This window comes from Telmatherina bonti (assembly GCF_933228915.1).
Source record: "Telmatherina bonti genome assembly, chromosome: 22".
In the NCBI taxonomy this organism is placed as follows: Eukaryota; Metazoa; Chordata; class Actinopteri; order Atheriniformes; family Telmatherinidae; genus Telmatherina; species Telmatherina bonti.
In genome coordinates, this window is record NC_136631.1 from 13998533 (window position 1) to 14014723 (window position 16191).

Genomic DNA, 16191 nt, shown 5'->3' on the forward strand with positions numbered 1-16191 from the left:
TCTGTCAACACTGTCAGCTGGTTCTTAAAAAAAAAAAAAAAAAAAAACAATCACATGCATATAACAAATCCCTAACAGGGCATAATCTTTTATGAGTTGGTCTTCTAATGAAATCTGAAAGTAATCTTTGGTCAAAAGTACAATATTCATCCATGGAATGTCATTTATCTCCATTCTGCAGCTTCAGGATGGTTACATGAACAGTAACAGCAGCAGTGTGTCTCAGCCAGCCACTCCAGGGGGCACCCTGCCCATACCCTCCCCCATCTCACCCAGCCCCGCCAGCCTGTCCTCCTACCATGGAGACGACAGCGACAGCATCAGCAGCCCGCCATGGCCTCTCAAGACTCCCTCCAGTCCTGTAAGAACTGGAAAACATGTTTATTTGAATCAAATATATTAATTACTCCTTAATATTCTTACTTGCAAACATTTAGACTCAAACAGCAAAACAAAACAGTGAAATGAATTTCTGTTTGTGAATGAGCCGAGGGATTATTATGTAATTACTTGATCCAAAGTGGGTTTTTAAAGTTGTCTCTTTAAAACTGAAGCAAAGCCAAACATTGTGTGGGCTTGCACTGTGTCCAATAACTTGACCTTGAGGAAGATGAATGTGTTGCGAATGGTCTTTGAAAACATAAAAACGGGCTGCACACTGGACCAAAATGCTGCACACAAGTGTTTGTGTTTGGCCGTTCAACCAAGGGGCCCACTTCAGAGTCTGTAAATAAGGAATGAATTTTTAATGATCACAACTGGATGAGTGTGTTTTATAGCAAATCAGCTTGTAAACATACGTAAATTATAGATCCAAACAATTTTATTGTGTGTATGCATAATCCACAGTTTTTAATAATAATTTTTTTTTAAAAAGGAATTTGCATGTTGTATTAAATCTCAATTAGACCGTCACAGAAACTCAAACACATATTTATTAAGTATAAAGCGTTTTTATTCTTCTTATTATGTTCACCAGAAGGCCAATCCCAACTCCTCCTCCCTCAGCGGTGAGCGAATCACACGGCTGTATGAGCTAGGGGCGGAGCCAGAGAGGCGAGCTTGGGTAGAGCGATACCTGACCTTCATGGAGGACCGAGGCACACCTGTTTCTCAGCTTCCAGCTGTGGGGAAGAAGCCCCTGGACCTCTGGAAGCTCTACATGGCTGTTCGGGAAATAGGAGGACTCGCCATGGTAATGCACAGGGGACAGGCTTCAAGTAGCGATGATGGAATAACGTCCAGGACAACAGACACGTAACAGACTTTAAAGGAGTATTTATGGAGAAAGTAGTCACACATAAAGTAAAATCATCTCACTCTTGTGATTTGCATGGACTGTTTTGTATTCTTCAGCAGTGGGCACTCTAACGAAATGGCATATGGTGTGCTTGTAAATGTTAAAAGATGTCCTCAAGAGAGAGACATACATAAAATTAATTTTGGAAGACAACCTACAATGTCACAATGCGCAGCTTTGTCCATCTGAGAGCCCCATGTGACAAAAAGCTCTCCGTACCAAATGCTTTTGGCACATTTCGCAGTGGACATCTAACACTTATTCATTCTAATTAAAGTCATGGCTGCAAACGTGTCTCTATAGTGACTCCTCTTTAAGATGCAAAGATCTACAAATATATTTCTAAACAAATCACTTTAATCCATTTAAAAAAAGAAAAAACATTATTTGGGATAATATTACAACAAATGTAGAAGCATATTCTCACAATTAGCATAATTTGCATTTAATTTACACAGCAAAAGCTTAAACGTTGCATTTTCTCAGATACCATAGTTTATCCCAGATATTCCCAGAGATTAAAAGTTTTCTCCATTTTCCTCTTTTGGATGTTGCTGTATTTATTCTCATTCATTTATTTTTTTCCCCTTAAGGTTTGTGTTCTAGTTCACAGTTCATCCAGTAAATTCCAGACATCTATGTCTTCCCTCCAGTTAAAGCCTAGTATTGTTGCCTGTAGTATCACCCTCTGGTAACACGCTACATTATTCACTTTAATTCACTCGATAGAAATATGTCTAATAAACTTTTTTTTTTTTAGCTTTTCATGATAGCATTTCACTATGGTATACAAATAATTAAAAGCTTTGTCTGGGTCCGTGATGGGAGGGATGATGCTGTTTCTTCCCTCAAACCAAGTAGTTTTCTGTTCTGCAGATGTTTTGCTTCACAGTGTTGTTGCAAAATTATGACCAATGCACTTGTGGTGCACCATGGAGGACATATATATATATACGTGCCATTTATTTTCTTAGTTTCTCAAGATCTCATCCTTTCAATCCTTTCAAACTATCCAGGTCAACAAGAACAAGAAGTGGCGTGAGCTGTCCTCCACCCTGAATGTTGGTACATCCAGCAGCTCTGCCAGCGCGCTGAAGAAGCAGTACATCCAGTATCTGTTTGCCTATGAGTGCAAAATGGAGAGAGGAGAGGAGCCGCCAGCAGATGGAAACAGCAGCAGCATGGCTGGAGGAGACGGCAAGAAGCAGGTCAAGATCCAGCCTCCTTCTCCTGGTAAGTCCTGATAACAGAGTGCTACACTCACTCCCATCTGTCAGCAGCCAGACAGCAGGTGCTGTTGATCAAACTAGATTTGATCTATGATCCTTGCAGCTGTGTAAAAAATCTCCTTGTGAACGAAGCTGCTGCATTTGCATCCCGAAAGGCTGCCAGAAATCTTAGTTAAAATGTTGCATCTGCAAGTTCCTACGTGCCAGACTAAGTAAATATTATTATTCCATTTAAGGAAAAAAAATAATAATAAAAGTAGCAAACAAGATTACACACTGGATATATGAACACTACTGGAAACCCAAGAGATATGAGTGAAAATTATGACTGTGTTGATGAGGGGATTCATCGTTTAATAGAGGTGAATTATGGTACATCACCCCTGGTACCTCCAACCCTGAAACTCGCCTTTATTTGATTATGACACATTAAAAGGTTAAGTAATATTGTTTTGCTGCACTATCACAACACAAAGGGCAACTATTGTTTGTGTATTACCTGTTTGCACCGTGTGTCCCTGTGCGCAGTGACGAAGCGATAGAGTCGATGCAAACACAGAGGTGAGGTTGCATCTCTAATTTGCTGCGGAGATGAGAAAAGTGACCCTTACTTTTAAATAGAACACCAAAGCTCTTCACCTGCCTGAGACACTGCAGATTGCTTTTCCTGCAGGGCGGAAAAGAGCATCTTCCTTCATTTGCATATACACGCACACTCACACACACACACACACAAACATACAGTGCACACGACCCAGACACATACACAAACACATTTAAATGAAGTCATGTTCCATCTCTCTTTCTCTGTCAGCACTTTGCAATTCATAATTCAGCCCGTTCTTATCAATTCCAGTGGATTCAAACTCCTGGATTTTACAGAATCTGATTTTGCCAGCGTCAGCCGAAGGCACCATGGCATGCATTATCACTGATGGTGTTTATATTGTGAAAGTTGGAAAGGTCACTTTTTATGTCTGAGTTGACTTTTGGATCTGCAGCTGAAGCTCATTTTTAAGCTGCAACACTTTGTGGAAGCAGTGTGTTCTAAATAAGCAGCAAAAACACATCTAAATGATGCCATAGCTTGAATTCGAATGCAATTTTGCACAGTCGGAGCAAACTGAAAACACATCTGAGTTTGAACTTTGTTGGATGCTAAAAGCTGAACTTATTATGACTTGACTTTATACAAACTGTGTTTTGTTTACTTTTTTTTTCCTTCATTCAGTAGCGTTCCCTTGTGCAGGGCACCATTATACTCCATGGCAGAGCTGTAAATTATGCCTCCAACCTTGCAGCTGGATGTCATCTTTCCAGTGCTTCTAAGTGTTGTTAACCATGTGTTTTAAACAATATTCACAGGTTATAGACAGACATTTTGACTTTAGTTTGTAGAAACAAAAGCAGGTCTTTTCCCTGTTTAAACCCCCCCCCCCCAAAAAAAAAAACTGTAAAAGGTTTGGGTCTCCCATTTTTTATGCTCCCCATTGCTTTGCTCGGCTGCCAGTCACTAAATGCTGCTGCGCTCTTCAGGTGCTTTTTGTAGCTTCATACAGTTTGTGGTCTTTGGCCAATGCGCTGTGGTTTTAATTTTGGTCAACTTTAGACGTAGGTCACACACCGTTCAGGTGTCAGTAGTCGTGCTTAGCTTTCACTTTGAATAGGATGACCGCTTGCATTGCCAAATTATATTCTGTGTCTTGTTTAACTTTGCTGGTGTAGTTTCTAGTGGTTAAGCTATTCCAAGCTGCTTGAATTGCCCGAATGACCGTGTGTCTGATTTTGCTACTGATTGTTGCAACAACAGCGATTGCAAAGTTGAAGTTTTCTTACAAGCCATATTGTATTCTCTCTTGCTCCCTTATGTTGCTATGGACAGACAGACAGACAAACCAACACATAACTTCCATTGTTACCTAACTATGCAACGACAGTCCCAAACAAAGGACACGAGAGAGCGCTCCTTATAGCTTGCAACATGGCATGACGCACATTCGCATTCTCTATCCCAAGCATCAGGACCACCCACTGTCAAGTGTTAAATGTCACGTCTGTCTGAATCCTGCATGACTCGTGCTACTGAATATCCCCAAGTCACATGACATTAAAACCTCACAAGAGGCCTCAAGGCAGATGCACTCAGACAGGTCAGGTGCTGAGGTGGCTCTCCTTTGGTTGCATGGATCAGCAGCGCAGCTTCACTCTGATTGGCTGAAAACTTCTCTGATAGTTGACAGAATTGTAAATCCACTATCTCCAACATGCAACATCTATGCAATATTAATAACAACATACATAATTATTTTTTAAGAACACTTTTGGAAGGTTTTACTTAGTTGCTGTACCCACACATCCCAACTCTGAAACCTTTGGAGAAAATGTAGTTATGAAAAGAAAAAGTTCACAAGCGTGATAAAAAGATCTGCTCCGTTTGCTTTGTGTACCTCTCTGTTGATCTCCACAAGCTGCCCTCCTGACACCCTGCCAGCCTATATATAGACTGACAGCCCAGTGATGTCGCTGAGGGAGCCTGTCCAGCGGGGCTGGTTGGGGGGGTGGGGTGAGGAGAGGGGAGTGTGTTTGTGCGGTGCTGGTGGTGGGGAGTGCAGAGTGATTAATGAGGACTGGAATGTAGAACGTAAACAAACTCGACCTCGCCATCACCTTTCATTCACAAAACCAGCCTAGCTGACTGGCTTTTTTTTTCTTTTTTTTTTTTCTCCCTCCTTTAACAACTACCCACCCCTCCGGATTATGTCACCCGCTGACACACATGCAGGCTCTCGTGCGCACACACATCAAACGTCAGCTCGCACACACTTTTTCCCTTCCTCAGTATTTTTTTTCTCCTTCTAAAAGTGGAGCAGAGGGCACTTAAGTTCACACTCCTCTCCTGCTCCCCTCCACCTCCATACCCCCCATTCCTCTGGATTACAGACCTGTCTGACTGCCCGCCTGCTCTTGAAGGAAAGCAAACCTCTTAACCTTGGCTAACCCCTTCATTGTTTGTACTTCTCTGTGTGTATGTGTGTGCATATTCATTTGGTTTGACGCTGGGAGATACCAGGAAGAGAAAAATCCCCAATGCTCACTGACCCGTCTTCACCCTCTCTCCTACCTCGGCTCATCATCATGGGACATCGTCTACTCCTGTCTGTCTGTCTGTCTGTCTCTCTCTCTCTCTCTCTCTCTCTCTCTCTCTCTCTCTCTCTCTCTCTCTCTCTCTCTCTGTGTCTGCTGTGATGTAAAGGCAGGGGCTATCATTGAATAATTCAGAATTAGCATGAATTTTTAAAAGCTTAAGTCTTACGGGGGCTTTTTTCTGAGGAAATGTGTGGTGTAAGGAGAGGCCACTGAGGCTCTTCCAGAAAGAAAGGCTTCTTAGCTAAATGCTCATTAGGATACTTTCATATTCCCTTTCTGTCTTTGTCATCTTTTAGCTGGAACAGTCCACATTTTCCATTCATTCTGGGAATTCGTATCCCTTGGCTTTATCTGGCTGGGGGTTCTTTGTGTGCGGGGCTCTCGTAGCTCAGCACTCTTATAATTCCCTAGTCATCTGAACGGAGAAATTCACAGAAATGTGGTGTCATAACAAAAGAGCACACTAACCCGGTTTTAACCCCGGTTTGAATCTCAGTGTGAAGGGATTTATTCTTTTTTTTTTTTTTTTTTTCCTTTTCCAGAAGGCTTTTCACAGCACAAGCTTCTCGAGCTTTTCTCTCACTTCCAGGAGATGTTTTCTGAAGTATTGGCTCGTGCATATTTTGATTTTGTGGATACACACATTACATTTTCTTATATCTGTGCCCCCAAGCTTAGCCCTCTACATGAACTCCTCATCAAGTCCATGGCACACCAAGAAAAGAAAAAAAAAAAAAAGAAGAAGAAGCCGGCTTAATCATCTTCAAACAGATTCCAAATTAAGCACTGTTCTGCCGCTAAAGCCTGAGTGGGCAATTTCCTCTGAGAAAAATCCTTCCCCACTCCCTACTGTGTCCTCTTCTTGTGCCTTCTCTTCCTCCGCTGGCCCATCTTCAACAGTCCCTCCGTTTCCATCTTCTCTACCCTTGTGTGTCGTGTTTGCTTGGGCTCAGTTTCCATGTCAGGCATCACTGTGAGTGCTTTGGACTTAAGCCCAAAGTTATCTCCCTAATACAGCACCTTGCTGCGGCAAAATCCCTCTTTGGCCGCCCTAACTCAAACCAGCTTCAACATCACAGCAGAGGACATGGGGGAGCCCCACGGTCTGAGTGTGTTACGTTTTTAGCAAAAAAAAAAAAGTCAGTGAATCATCCAGATTTAGCAGGAAAACACTTCTTTTCTCTGTCCCAGCTAATTCAGGCGGCTCCCTGCAAGGCCCACAGACGCCCCAGTCGTCTGGCAGCAGCTCTACAGCGGAGGCACCAGGCGACCTGAAGCCTCCCACACCTGCCACCACCCCGCTGGGTCAGGTCACACCACTACCTCCCAACAGGTACCCCACAGACCCCACTGATTCTGAATGCATTCCTGTTAGATGTCTTTTTGCATGATATTATCTAACATCATCTATTAATAAACATACATAATCATCATTGCATCTAAACAATACAACTTAAGTTTAGTTTAGCAGAACTTAACAGAGTCTAAAATCTTTGTGTTTGGACCTCTGCGTTTAGGTGGTTCAGAAATGTGAGATTTTCTGTTCGTTTCGAGTCTCCCGCCTTCATCTTTGCTAATTTTAATTATAAACCATGGCAGCTGTGTTTGCAGAGCCTGGCAGGGGGAGTCAAAGCCCTTTGTTTGCTTTCTCTGTCATAAAATGTGAGAAGTAATATTCATGTCTAACAAGTGTTGTTTAACAACAGAAATGCCATATTTGGAGTGAAACACTGTTGTTTGTTTATTGAAGCTCAGTTCGGCATTGGAAGTATTTATACATTATTCTGCTTTGTTCTTTTAGTTCACACAATTTAAAGATACATTTTTTTAAAAGAAAAAATGTTCAAAAGCGTGTGAAAAATGAATAAATATGTAAGTACAATGACATTGGAATTTGCAGATATAAGACAACTTGTTTATTTACAAATATATACATATATACATATATATATATATATATATATATATATATATATATATATATATATATATATATATATTCCACACACACACTGACTAAAATAAAATCACACTCATATTTTACTGGCCCTGATTTATCTTTGATTAAGGCATTCAGTTGCTAACATGCTAACATACAAACGTGTATCTTGAGTTGCATTTTTTTCTCAGCGAGAGCTTGTATTGTATAGACAACAGTAGTTTTGAACAATTTAAACTTGGTCCAGGTTTTTGTCGTACTGTTAGAGGATCCATGTGTAAAAATATGTCTCGTGCTTCCCAAACCACTTTCTCACAATTAGATTGTCATCAGTGAAAATGTTCAAACTATCAAAGGAATGTAATATCTATTGATGAAAAAACTTGATTATTTCATTCATTCAGGTATTCATCTAGTTTAGGAGTTACGAACGAAATTATGACCCTGTCCTCACAGGTTTTGGACATCTCTTCTCCCTTCTGATTCTTGCATAAGAGTAAAGTTGCACTCGTCAGACAACATGAGCTTCTTTATTTGCTTTAAAGTCCAGTTTTTATGCTCTCTTGCAAATAGAAGTAGCTCTATTTATTTTTTCAATAAGCCTCTCTGATAAGTGGTTTACTGAAGGCTACACACCTACTTAGTCACAGTACCTGTCATTTACCTTCTCTTTGTTGTTTAAGGAATGACAAGTTAAGGTTAAACTTCTGTTGCCAGCTGAAATATTTAAATTAATATTTTTCCAATACAAGGCTCTTACAATGTTGCTGCTTTGAGAGAATCTGCAATAGAAGAGAGCGCTACAGAAAACAGCTGTTTCTCTTTTATTATTACAAAATTAAACTGAATATTTTTCAAAATATGCCAGTTTTGTATTTAAAAAATAAATCCCTTCAGTCTTATGGGGTGTTCAGTCCATGATGTGCACATTACCCTCCTCCTCTTTCCTCCTTTTGTCCAGGAGCAGCGTGAGCATACAGGACCCCTTCTCGGAGGTGAGCGACCCGGCCTTTCAGAAGCGGGCTACCCCCCTGCCCCCCTCAGCTCCCTACCAGCAGGGCCTTAGCATGCCTGACATGATGATGAGGATGCAGTACGACACCAAGGACCCATTTGCCGGGATGAGGAAGAGTGAGTGAGGCGCATGCTGTCGCATTCTCTCATAAAAACATTTGAGGCGAAAACATTTTTGTGTTTTCAGGATATTTTTGTTTGTTTTTGGGCACAGAAATAAGAAAGTCTGTTTGAATCATCTGTTGCATTGTAGTCAAACTTACACAAAACGATGTTTAAATCTTTACACTTCATCCTTAAACTTTGTGAAACTTGGATGGCTCCTTCTCAAAAACAACTCATGTCCCTAAGCCATTGTTCTGTCATCTGTCTCATTGGTCTAACTCATCGTCGGGTCACCAAGTCGCCTCAGTTCAAAACAGACTTCCAGAAGTATGAAAGGCTATGAGAACTGTTTGTTACACCACGCATTCCTTTATGGAAAACACACCAGCTCATCTCATCTTCTCGTAGCTTAGCCTTTGTCTCATCCTTACTTCACTCATGCTTTTCATCCTCCTTGTTTTCAGTCTTTCATCATTTCCACCCCCGCTGAGACGCACGCACCTGTTTGGACCCAGTCGTGTGGTTTAGTTTTCAGAACAAACAGTGGTTTTAGAAAGAACGGCGGTTCCTCTGAAGGCTTAAAGGAATGGAGTCTGAATGAATAATATGGTGGATGGTTGCTGCATAACAACACTTGCAGCCTCAGAACAATAGGTCGAATCGCAGTGTGCTGAATATTCGCAGAGGAATGCTGCCACCTGCTGGTCGTCAGAGATGCAGTTCATGCAATGAAATCAGCTTTTTTTTCATTTCTTCCTTACTGTTTTACCAGGTAATTCTTTCAGCTTCTTTACTTTGTTTTTCCACAGTGGCAGGTGCTGATCCCTATATCCCAAGTCAGATGCCCAGTGGTAGCATGCAGGACGTGTATGGTCGACCCCCGTCAGCCCTGAGCATGGGTCAAAGGTCACAGTACCCATACGGGCCAGGTTATGATCGGAGGTGAGACAACACCCAGAAAGGAGATTAACCTGGAGTAATCTATTACTCCTAAATACTGACCCATGCTTGTATTGAGTAAGTCATGTGAGTAAATATAGTTTAATCTTTAGACCGGATCATATGATGGGGATGGAGGGGACCGTGGGTCCACCTGGGAGTCAGAACAATATGGCACCTTCCAACAGTGAAGGCAGCATGTACTCTACCAGCAGATATCCTTCGCAGCAGAGGTCAGTGCTCTCATGTATGCATGTCTGTGTTTGCAGAAAATGATTAGTCTTGGTGAGGATCTGCTGACTGTTTATCAGATAATGATAATGATTTTTTTTCCCGCTGTTTTTGTGCTACTTCAGACATGATGGCTACAGTCAGCAATATCCCAGCATGCCGTATGGGATGCATCCATCAGGGATGTACCCACAGCAACAGGTGAGAACAACCTTTCTCTTTATAAGAGGTGCTGTTAACCTCGATTTAAAGATGGAAATAATTAAAGTGCTTTTGGAAATTTAATATTTGACTTGTAGGAACATGTTATAATAATTTGTAGCAAGATGTACTTTTTGGAAATGTCAAGTTTAGCCCAAAGATAATTTATTATTCATTTTTAATCTGTGAAAAACTGAGTATTATATATGATGCTTATATGTTTTGTTGTCACTTTAACAGTTCTGCATCAATAAAATCTAAAGTCTAGTCTGTAAATGTCCTGTTTATTATTAATTTAACTGCTGGGCAGGTGTTGTGTGGATTAAGTTATTTCCTGATCAGTATAATGGTAATGACAATGTTTTGCTTCAGCAGGGCTATAAACGGCCAATGGATGGGATGTATGGCCCCCCACCCAAAAGGCATGAGAATGATATGTATGGCATGCAGTACCCCAACCAGCAGCCAGACATGTATAACCACTATGGAGGTGGGTACTCTGGCCCTGAACACAGACCAATCCAGGGACAGTTTCCCTACTCCTACCACCGTGACCGCATGGCCCCTTCTGGTCAAAGCCATCACAATATGATGGGTGGGGGTCCCACTCCTAATCACACTGCTGATGGGCCCAACATGTGGCCTTCAAGAACAGATCTCGGCTACTCCTACCCCAACAGACAGGGACCACCGTCACAAATGCCGCCATATGGCTCCATTTGTAGAGACGACATGGACGGTCGGCCCGGGCAGGACCAGTGGCACCGCCAGTCTCCCTATATGTCATCAACAGGTGGAATGACCCCTTTGTCTTCACGCCAACCATCATCGTATTCCAACTCCCCATCAATGGCCAACCATCTGCCCCGAGCACCCAGCCCAGGGGCCTTCCAGCGCTCCATGGACTCTCGAATGTCACCCAGCAAAGCACCATTCATGTCACCAATGAAGATGCCTAAGCCTGGGTTAGCTATGATGGGCTCACATGGCACTGGACCTATTGGACAGTTTCCTCCTAACCTGAGGAGAGACCTCAATTACCCACCAGGGTCGGTGGAGGCCACCATGCCAGTTCTAAAGCCTCGGCGCAAGCTCACATCCAAGGACAGCGGTAAGACAGAACTGACTGTGTCATTAGTTATGTGTAAAAACAAATTAAGAAACGAGGCAATGCACTAAAAAACAGCTCATTTCTAGTGGTGTGTTTTGCTTTGAAGGTTATCTTTTAAAAAAATCGTTATTCAGAAATCAAACATTGAGTTCTGTTAAATATCCTAATATCTTTGTAGAACAAGCTAAATGTGAGCAAAACATTTTCAGCTATGTGAGATTAATTTTATTAAAGGATGATCTGTAAAGTCAGTGTTCCTTTGAGGGTTTTATCTGATCATCCTTTCTTTTCTCACTGAACATTCCACTGTTTTATCCCCAGGAATGCCTGAGGCCTGGCGTGTGATGATGTCTCTGAAGTCTGGCCTGTTGGCAGAGAGCACATGGGCTTTAGACACCATCAACATCCTGCTGTATGACGACAGCACTGTGGCCTCCTTCAACCTCTCCCAGGTAAATACTAATCTGAGAGCTTTATTCAATAGATTCCATTAAACCACACAAAACCTACCTCTAAAGACAGCTATGCCATTGGTATTTTTTACACTGCTATATTCAACATTTCAGAGTCCTTGACAACAAATGTTTTTTTCTTGATATGTTGATGCTGATGATATTTTTACCTTATTTCTCCAGTTGCCTGGATTCCTTGAGCTCATTGTGGAGTATTTTCGCCGCTGCCTGATTGAAATCTTTGGCATCCTGGAAGAATTTGAGGTTGGCACTATAGCTCAGAAAAGCCTTCCAAATCCTGATTCTGCTGAGAAAGAAGGGCCTACCGTTGAGCTGGAAACGCACTCTACTGCCCTACCTGGACCCGAGTCTGCTCCTGCAGCACAGATGCAGATGGAGCAAACAGGAGGCACTGAGGAGGAAGCTCCACCTGTCACTGCAGACTCAGGTGAGAAGCATGGCAAGATGGAGGATTCAGGGAAGAACATAAAGAAGGAGGAGAAAAATGAAGAAGAAAAAGCTGGAAATGAAGAAGAGAAAGAGACGGAAATAAGTAAAAAGGAAAATATAGATCAGCCTCGTGCAGAGTTGGAACCGAAACCAAAACAAGCCAGCAAATACGATAGACTCCCCATCAAGATTGTGCACAAGGAAGACCTCATCGAAGACATGACTGAGCACTTAGGTTACCTCACTGAGTTTACCAGCGGGCTGCTGCACTGGCAGGCAGGTGGAGGTGACTCCACTGCACACATTCAGACGCACTTTGAACCACGGAGCGAACCACCTGCCGGGGCAAATGAAAAGAAAATCAATGAGTACAAACAGGAAAAGACAACAGACAATGAAAATAAACAACCTCTGAAACATATCACTGCTACTATTGATGATGTTTTGTGTGCGAGGGTTGACGCCCTCTCTTATGCACACCCTGCACGCTCCCTGCCGTCTTACCCCTTCAGAGTGCATCCAGACGGAGAGAAGGATCATATCACCCTGCTGGAGGACGAGCCCCGCTGCCTGGATGAGGCTCCGCTGTGCACCAACTCAGCCTGGCAGGAGTCACTGTCCAAGCGATGCCTTTGTGTCTCCAACATCGTCCGCAGTCTGTCATTTATCCCCGGGAATGACTTGGATATGTCACGCCACCCTGCTCTGGTTCTTTTACTGAGCCGGCTGCTCCTGTTGCACCACATGCACCCAGAGCGGGACAGGTCGGCTCGGAGCTACCAGAGAGATGAAAAGCAAGAGAGGGGTCTGTCGAATAGTAAAGAAGAATGGTGGTGGGAGTGTCTGAGTCTGCTTAGGGAGAATGCCATGGTTACGCTGGCTAACATTGCAGGCCAGTTGGATCTCTCCACCTACCCAGACACTATCTGCCTCCCCATCTTGGATGGCCTTCTCCACTGGATGGTTTGCCCAGCAGCTGAGGCCCAGGACCCCTTCCCGTCAGCAGCACCGTACTCCCAACTCTCTCCCCAGAGGTTGGTGCTGGAGTGCCTTTGCAAGCTGAGCATCCATGATGGCAATGTAGACCTCCTGCTGGCCACACCGCCTTTCAGCAGGCAAGAGAAACTCTTCTCGGTCTTGGTACGGTACGTAGGTCAGAGGAAGGCGCAGGTGTACAGAGAGATGGCAGTGGCTGTTCTCTCCCACTTGGCCCAGGGAGACCCAACAGCAGCACGAGCCATCGCAATGCAGAAGGGCAGCGTTGCTAATTTGGTAGGCTTCTTAGAAGATGGCGTCACCATGGCACAGTACCAGCAGAACCCTCACAGCTTGCTGCATATGGGACACCCTCCTATGGACCCACCAAGTATAAATATGATGTGCAGAGCAGCTAAAGCCCTTCTGGCAATGGCTAAAGTGGAGGAGAACAAGAGAGAATTTGTACTGTATGAAAGCAGATTGTTAGACATCTCCATATCCTCGGTGCTCAACGCAGGAGTTGTTGCCATTATTTGCCAAGTTCTGTTTCACTTAGGGAAATTATGACAGGAGGAGAGGCAGGACTGACACAGCACACACTGAGATATCTCTGTGCTTTTTTTCTATTTTTATTTATCAAAATGGCAGAAAATGTTTTTTTTAAAAGGAATATCAACGTAAACAAAAATATCTATATATGTATAGCGTCCAGACCCTGTAAGAAAAAAAAGTGGGTTTTGGATTTGAGAGCTCATTTTATTATAACTATTTAATACCTGCTGGTGTTGGTTTGTTTTGTTTGATATTTTGTTCATTTTCGTTCTTGTTTGTTTACGTTTTCAGCCAAAGCTGCCACCGGATTTTGGTGCTGAATTACACGGTTTCTTTAGAGTCGATGAGATGTTTTTTCAGTTTTATAAATGCCGATATGGTCATCAACATTTTGTTAATGGAGAGTATTTATTTAAAAATGTGACACTGTACAGAACTTTGAACTTTTTTCCCCCAACAGTTGTGGGTAACAAACAACAAAAGAAAAAAAGAAAGAAACACTGACTTTTAAATTTAAATGTATATGTCTCCATCGTTGGAAGATAAATTGTGCAATAGGACCAGAGCAAGTTGTCCCTTTTGAAACGGGAGGTGAAGCTTCAGACACCTGCAGTGTATGCTTCAGGCCATGGGGAGGCAGCATTGCACCAGCCAATCAACAAAAGAGAAGAGCATCAAAAGAAGTGTCTAATTTATCAATCATAGCCTCAGTAACTCTCACAGATGAACTTCGTGTTCCCAGAACATTTGTGTTATGTCTGTATTTTTTCATCACTGTGTAAATAAACCTTTGTGCAATGGACGCACTCGATTCTTTCAGTCTCTATCAAGCATAGCAGGAGATGGGACTTTCTGATTATTATAACAAATGCTTTTATTGTTGGTAAAATTTGGTATTGTTATTATACATATTTTGTTAATGGGGTCAGATATTTGAACATGGCAGATGTACCTGATGTTTCAATGTAAAAATTCCTGTATGCATTGTATTATAGCTGAGAAAACAATCGCTTTGGTAATCAAATGTGGAAGTGCCAGGGTGAGAGGAGAAATAAGCTTACATGAGAAAACTGAACATATTTCTGTTTATTACTGTCCTTTATTCATGTCAATTGATGCATTTTTAAAATCTGCATAACATACAAAAAGAAACGTGAAAAGAACCTTCAAAACATCCTGAAAGCTCATTGTAAAATTTGCCTTTTTTCGTATGACTCTGTGTCTTTTATTCCGTATACACATTTATACTCTGTGCTGCACATGTCACAAATAAATGTATGATGAACATTGTTAAGCACTGGAGATGTTGCATTATGTCCAGACAATCTTAGGCCAATAAAACAAACATCAACTGCTTATTTTGACTGGTTTTTGTTGATTTTGTTAGTGGCAGTGATACCAGTGGAATGACTGGCTTCTCTGGTCACTAAATTCCCATGCCCCTGGAATTAAGGGCCATGTGGTGCTTGGATCAATATACACATATTACACATCGATATATCTAGTAGAATGTCATTTAAAAGCTCAACCAAACCAAGTTTAGAAAAGCGGAGGAGAGTTTAAACAACATGCACTAAAACAAGCCAACATAAGTTTGCATAGTCATCACATTTTTTTCCTTTTGTGGTTAAAAGCATATTTTTCATTTGATTTTATTTGGTAGTTTTATGAATTATACATCCTCTTCATAAAACATTAGCAAAATGGACAATGATGGTATATAAATGTAAATGAGATAGTGTTGATGTTGAACATGAGGTACATTACATGCGACATTCACTTACACTTTGGCGTCTGAGGTTTAGTCTGGTTAAGCTCAGTTTTATGCTAAATTATTGTCAGTCACATTTAAGGGGGGGCTCTGGCTCAGTCTCACTCAAAGGTCTATCATGCCCAATACAAATTATACTTTTTTTTGCATCATAAGAGCTTTTTTGGTGCTAAAAATTTGTTTCTTTGCACAGTTGACACAACAATAATTGCTTTTAATCACAATAAACTATCACTCAATCTTATTAGACACTTAACAAAAATATTTTTTTTAAAAAACAAATAGTGTTGTGTGGAAACTTTATCTTGTTTCATCACCAAATAATCAGACATAAATTCAAATGTGGCTTTTCTCTCTGTATGATGTTATCTTCGTGTTATGTGAGTTCTAAAACTCTTATAAGTCTCATCAAACATGGCAAACTAGCAACATCAAACAAATTATAATTCTGTCATTAACAGCCAGACAGTTTCCCTATCTAACTGAGAACATTTTATTATTGTTAAATATAAAAAATTAATGTTTGTGATTGTTATGTTTTAACTAAACTCAAATGACTGGTTCCAACTGAAAAGAAATGCTAGTTGAGAATAAAAACACACATCTGACATTTTCTTTCAAAAGTGTTTTTTTCTATAAGTCTGTCCTACATTCACCCATTTATTTTGATCTCTATCTGCTTTTCTCTTTTTTTGTAAAGAATCAGATGTAGATATCAGTTTATTGTGCTCCAGTGTCGGACAGCAAGAGCTACTTTCAATGCTTTTATTGA

At 41.6% G+C, this 16191-nt stretch overlaps 1 protein-coding gene across 1 annotated transcript in view; it reads left to right on the plus strand.

Annotated features, from left to right (window-relative positions):
• Positions 1-13663, plus strand: part of LOC306772661 (AT-rich interactive domain-containing protein 1B-like) — a gene marked incomplete at both ends in the record, with an annotated part of 174903 nt that extends 161240 nt beyond the window's left edge. Inside the window, 11 exons of the mRNA XM_079262259.1 lie at positions 182-361; positions 980-1195; positions 2317-2533; positions 6868-7009; positions 8577-8746; positions 9544-9676; positions 9787-9906; positions 10030-10105; positions 10478-11216; positions 11538-11668; positions 11852-13663. Coding sequence (XP_079118385.1) covers positions 182-361; positions 980-1195; positions 2317-2533; positions 6868-7009; positions 8577-8746; positions 9544-9676; positions 9787-9906; positions 10030-10105; positions 10478-11216; positions 11538-11668; positions 11852-13663 — 3936 coding nt within the window. The remainder of the gene's footprint in view (positions 1-181; positions 362-979; positions 1196-2316; positions 2534-6867; positions 7010-8576; positions 8747-9543; positions 9677-9786; positions 9907-10029; positions 10106-10477; positions 11217-11537; positions 11669-11851) is intronic.
• Between the last annotated feature and the right edge of the window lie 2528 nt (positions 13664-16191).